This window comes from Garra rufa, chromosome 13 (assembly GCF_049309525.1).
Source record: "Garra rufa chromosome 13, GarRuf1.0, whole genome shotgun sequence".
NCBI classification, from domain to species: Eukaryota; Metazoa; Chordata; class Actinopteri; order Cypriniformes; family Cyprinidae; genus Garra; species Garra rufa.
In genome coordinates, this window is record NC_133373.1 from 6925992 (window position 1) to 6932093 (window position 6102).

A 6102-nucleotide genomic window follows, 5' to 3' on the forward strand; every position below is an offset into this window, starting at 1 on the left:
ACGGACTTGTCAGAGTAGAAGAAATGCTTAATGCACCAAAATATGGATGAAAATCCAGTCCAGAGCATTCAGAACCTCAGACTGGGCAGAAAGTTCACGTTCCAACAGGACAATGTCCCTAAGCACAGAGCAAGAGTGGCTTGTACACAACATTTCTGGAGAAACCCAAAAATGTCTGTAAGCCTCCATCCAAGCTGACAGAGTTTAAGAGGTGAAGAGGTGAGGTGAAGATAATTGCCAAATGCTGATGTAAAGGTGCTTCAACTAATGTACTGAGTTAAAGGAGTTCACTTAAAGAACAAAAATGTACAGATCTTGTCATCCAAGATGTTCATGACTTTCTTTCTTCATTCGTAAAGAAATGGTGTTTTTTGAGGAAAACATTTTAGGATTTCTCTCCATATAATGGACTTCTATGGTGCCCCCGAGTTTCAACTTCCAAAATGCAGTTTAAATGCAGATTCAAAGGGCTCTAATTGATCCCAGTTGGGAAAGAAGGGTCTTATCTAGCGAAACGATATATAAACTTGTTTAATCTCAAATGCTTGTTATGCTGAGCTAGACAGGATATAAATTGTAATTAAAAAAACCCCCCCATCGTTTCGCTAGATAAGACCCTTCGTTCCTCAGCTGTGATCGTTTAGAGCCCTTTGAAGCTGCATTTTGGAAGTTCAAACTGGAGGGCACCATAGAAGTCCATTATATGGAGAGAAATCCTTATAATGTTTTACTCAAAAACACAATTTCCTTACGAATGAAGAAAGTAAGATATGAACATCTTGAATGACAAGGGAGTGAGTACATTATTTGTAAATTTTTGTTCTGAAAGCGAACTACTCCTTTAAGGTATGATTGATATATATTTTTCTGTCACTAAAACACCTGTGAGTTTCCTGTCACGACGTTTAAACACAATGTGCAACACTAAACATGCAGCACTGCTGTTACATGATCTATAATATATTATCAAATATGCAGATACACGTTCTGGGCACGTTACACGAACGCGCGCGCACTCACAAAGCCTGCTCACACAGGTGCACTCAATTTACATTGGAAGTGCGATAGCGGACTGTAAACAGAATATCGAGGACGTGAGGTGATGGCGCGGAGTAAGTTACTGTAAATATGATTTCAGATAATGTTGTTTGCCATCAGTATTGGGTTCTCATGTGAGTGTGTCGTCGGGTAGAGAAGGCGTGTGAATATTACTGGACGCCGTTCAAAAGCGACTGCGAGGAGCTTCTGGGCCGCTTTCAGCAAACCGAGTCGGTTCGGTATGAGGAATTTTCTGCTATCTGGAGGGAGATGGACTTTTCTACTGTGTTTTTGTAAGTCACGCTTTTACTTCTACATTTATAGTAGTTTGGGGAATTAAAAAGATTTATTGCTTATAAATATCAGCTTATCAGTGCATTTATATGTGACCCACAAAACCAGTCTTAAGTAGCCCCTGGTATATTAGTAGCAAAAAAACATTGTATGGGTCAAATAGATTTTTCTATTATGCCAAAAATCATTAGGATATTAAGTAAAGCTCATGTTCCATTAAGATATTTTGTACATTTCCTACCGTAAAAATATCAATACATAATTTTTAATTAGTAATATGCATTGCTATGAACTTCATTTGGACAACTTTAAAGGAGATTTTTCTCCATATTTTCTCCAAGATTTTCAAATGGTTGTATCTTGGCCAATATTGTCCTATAGCAAACCATACATCAATGGAAAGCTTATTAATTCAGCTTTCAGATGACTCTTTTTCAATTTCAATTGACTCTTATGGCTGGTTTTGTGGTCTAGGGTCACATGTTTTAACGTAGTTTAGTTACTTAACATTATGGAATCCTCAAAGGTCATCTATACAAGTACAGTGGAGGTTTTAAGATGTTTGCCACACTTGATGGTTCACCCAAAAATAAACAATTCTGTCATTAATTACTCGCCCACTTGTCATTCCAAACCCGTTCATCTTCAGAACACAATTTAAGATATTTTTAATAAAATCCAAAAGCTTTCTGACCCTGCGTAGACCATGACGTAACTATCACGTTCAAGTTCCAGAAAGGTAAGGACATTATTAAATTAGTTCATGTGACAAAAATGGTTCAACTGTAATGTTAGAAAGCTATAAGAATATTATTTGTGCGTAAAGAAAACAAAATTCTTTTTTGTGACAGCTCTCGGGTTTCATCAAAAATATCTTAATTTGTGCTCTGAAGATGAACAAAGAACTTATTGGGTTTGGAATGACATGATTATATACATAATTCATGACAAAATCAAGTAGTGTTTTTGCAGCTTCAGTATAAATAATGGTTCTATGAGTCTTGTAATTCAGTCACTCTTACCCCCATAACAGTGGAAATCTTTCTAACCATGAGAAGAGATCCTTCACACGGCTTACTTTCACCACAGCCTACAGATACATTCTGCCACCATACAGTTTTCAAATTCGGGTGGGAGGCTTGTATATGATCTATGGCCTTTACAACACACAACTCATTTGGCCTAAGGAAAAGGTGAACTGTTTCTGTGTTCTCTCTCTTGTTTTAATCCAGACTAATGATTCAGCTTTTCCTGCAAAATGTTTCTAAAAATGAGAAGCATACAGTTGAGTCTATGTCTGATTTACTCAGATCAGGATTGCTCTGAAGGACTGGTACGATGTGCAGAAGCTTATCATGGATGCAAAAAGCTGCCACCATTTGGATGTTGTTTACATATTTAAAAGGCTTTTATCATCTAAGGCCTTTTATTTCACTGCAATGCCTAAGAAGGTCAGCAAATTCTTTACATTACATTACGATTTGGTCAGTTACCCAGATGCATGGCGATATTGGAGATACTCGGATGTAAAAAAGCGTGGATTGCATGGTTAATGTATGACTGAATACATTGTTCTGATAATTTATGCTGTCTAAACCATGGTAAAAATGTGTGGAAGCTGCTAGATCAAATAGAGAAGGACTTAGTAAGCAGGAAAGGGCACAATATTTTGACAAATAGGTGGTAAAGATGCATACAAGCAGTATTAATTCAGATATTAGCCTAATATTTCAACTACCTGACCAGAAATGAAAAGAACAAACATGAATGTTGTCAAGATTCTTGCCCTGGAAATCCTGGTTCAGTTTGGCCAACCACAAACATTTTGTTCCTTAGACACTCTCTTCTTGATTTATAACTTTTGGCAGTCTATAGTAGTCCAAATTTTCCTGGACCGACCAATTAGTACAGCCCAAAACATGGCAATTGACACTTTTCAGCAGCAATAATCAGCAAAGCATTCAAGTTTCATTCAGTTCAGTGGCATCGTTTACATTCATTTCTGCCAATATGGCAGATTGATGACGCATTATAAAAACACAATATTGTCTTGTGGGATGAAAAGATACAATCTTCCAAAAGTGTCTAAAAGGCTCTAAATTTGACTGACAGCTAACATTTGATGGGAGCGGACGGGTTCAGCATAATGTGAATGAAGAGTTTCGGGACCGCAAGGATCGAGTGGCCGAACTTGCTTCCATTGAAATGCTAGAAGTGAGTATTTTGTTTTGTGAAATGTTTTTATTGTAAAATGTGTTGACTTTTTTTTTTTAATGCAGGAGATTGCAAACGTACATGCTCATTATGAGAGACTAAAGAAATCATCAGTGCCAACATCATCTAGTGTGACTCTGCTTAACCTGACATATTCAGTTCAGAAATGTGCTTCTGAGTACCAACAGTGGCAGCACAAAATTGCTGTGAGTTGGTGAAATTTACGACAATACATTGACTATTTGTCACCCTGGACCACAAAATCTTAAAGTAGCAATAGCTAAAAATACATTGTATGGGTCAAAATGATCGATTTTTATTTTATCCCAGAAATCATTAGGATATTAACTAAAGATCATGTTCCAGATATTTTCTAAGTTTCCTACTTTAAAATATATCAACTTGATTAGTAATATGCATTGCTAAGAACTTCATTTGGACAAATTTAAAGGTGATTTTCTCAATATTTCAATTTTTTTTGCACCCTTAGATTCCAGATTTGTGTCTCGGAAAAAGATTGACACTTAAGACTGGTTTTGTAGTCCAGGATCACATTATTATTATTATTATTATTATTATTTTGTTTGGTTTAAAGGTCTTTTCAGTTTGTATGTCTTACTAGTTTGCATTATTACATTTGTACACAGGCTGCAAAGGATGATAACTCAAAGAAGGAAAGCACTCAGAAATCAGAGGTGTGTTTAACCCCACCTATATATTATATATATACAGGGGTTGGACAATGAAACTGAAACACTGGCCAATATAATGTTGGAGGTTTCATGGCTATATTTTTGCAGCCTGGTGGCCAATCTTCACTGACTGCACATTCCACCAGTAAGAACAGGTGTGAAGGTTGACTATGTGCACCCAATGGTTCAGACATTGTACTCTGAAGGTGGTGCCATGTATCAGGATGATAATGCACCAGTACACACAGCAAGACAGGTGACAGAGTGGTTTGATGAACATGAAAGTGAAGTTGGACATCTCCCATGGCCTGCATAGTCACCAGATTTGAATATTATTGTGTCACTTTGGGTGTTTTGGAGGAGCGAGTCAGATAACATTTTCCGACACCAGTATCATGTAGTGACCTGACCCATGATCTGCAAGAGGAGAATGGCTCAAAATGCCATTGGCTACTGTGCAGGACTTGTATTAGTCATTGAAAAAGACGAAATGCTCTATTGGCCTCAAAAGGAGGCCCAACACCATACTAACTGTGGTCTAAAAACAGGTGTTTCAGTTTCATTGTCCAACCCCTGTATATATATATATAATAATTATTATTATTATTATTTATTTATTTTTTACAGTGAGGTATGGAACCTTGTTTTCAAAAAATTAATTGTCTGAATTTATTAAAGACTTCTGTTGATGTGTTTCTGCAGTCCTCCAGTAGAGCTGAACTGCTTGCTGCCATCAAGTCCAAAACTTATGGTCAAGGTTCAAAGGTTTGAGATGTTCTTGCGACAAATGCTGCTATGCTTGTTGCTTCAATTTACCTGAAAATTTCCTGATAATTAACTCACCCCCATGTCATCCAAGATGTTAATGTCTTTTTTCTGCAATCTCAAAATAATTAGGTTTTTTTTAGGGAAACATTCCAGGATTTTTCTCCATATAGTGGACTTCAATGGGAGCCAATGGGTTGAAGGTCCAAATGGCAGTTTCAGTGCCGCTTCAAAGGGCTCTACACGATCCCAGCTGAGAAATAAGGGTTTTTATCTAGCGAAACGATTGGTCATTTTCTTAAAATACAAATTTATATACTTTTTAACCACAAATGCTCAAATTGACCTCTGCTGGGATCGTATAGAGCCCTTAAAAGTTGCGTTAAAACAGCAATTTGGACCTTCAACCCATTGGCCATCACTGAAGTCCACTATATGGAAAAAGATCCTTGAATGTTTTCCTCAAAAACCTTAACTTCTTTTGGACTGGAGAAGGACAGACATGAACATTTCTGATGAAACTTTTGGTGAACTTTTCGTCCTTTAAACATGGTTTTCATAGTGGGTTCAGTATTTGAGAATAGTACTTAAACAAGTAAATGCTCAGTTTACATCATACATAATTTTTAGGTTTATATTTGTATCTTCTGCATACATTTTAATATTACTGTACAGTTAACTCTTTGAAAACTGTTTTTCCCTTTACGTGGCTTTGGGACATGGTGTAAAGGGAACAAAATCTAGGCGCCACAGGCGGGTTGAAATAGTTACATCAAGTCCTGGGACTGATGAAGCCTTGTTTAGTCAAAAAAAGAGACCCCCGTCCCTCAGGACCAGAACCTGGCAAATCTTTGGCAAACCAGGTCAGAATTGGCTAAACCCTTTCTTCTAGATAGAAAACAACATTTAAGACCAATGGTAGTTCAAATTATGGGTCCGAAGTTGATGCTGGTGTGATGGGTTTTTTTTTCCACTTTTGTACAAAAAAGGTGAGCCAGAACCAACACAGGAATGGCTGCTGAGTGTGATGGAGGAAGACAAGACTGCATGTAAGTGTAGTTTCATTAACAAAACAAAAAAAAAAATCATTGGAATACAG

At 37.0% G+C, this 6102-nt stretch overlaps 1 protein-coding gene across 1 annotated transcript in view; it reads left to right on the forward strand.

Annotated features, from left to right (window-relative positions):
- Positions 1-1102: 1102 nt before the first annotated feature.
- Positions 1103-6102, forward strand: part of snapc1a (small nuclear RNA activating complex, polypeptide 1a) — a 5780-nt gene continuing 780 nt past the window's right edge. The window contains exons 1-10 of the mRNA XM_073816639.1: positions 1103-1112; positions 1193-1331; positions 2366-2525; positions 2643-2783; positions 3445-3546; positions 3612-3752; positions 4194-4241; positions 4941-5003; positions 5734-5866; positions 5993-6052. Coding sequence (XP_073672740.1) covers positions 1103-1112; positions 1193-1331; positions 2366-2525; positions 2643-2783; positions 3445-3546; positions 3612-3752; positions 4194-4241; positions 4941-5003; positions 5734-5866; positions 5993-6052 — 997 coding nt within the window. The remainder of the gene's footprint in view (positions 1113-1192; positions 1332-2365; positions 2526-2642; positions 2784-3444; positions 3547-3611; positions 3753-4193; positions 4242-4940; positions 5004-5733; positions 5867-5992; positions 6053-6102) is intronic.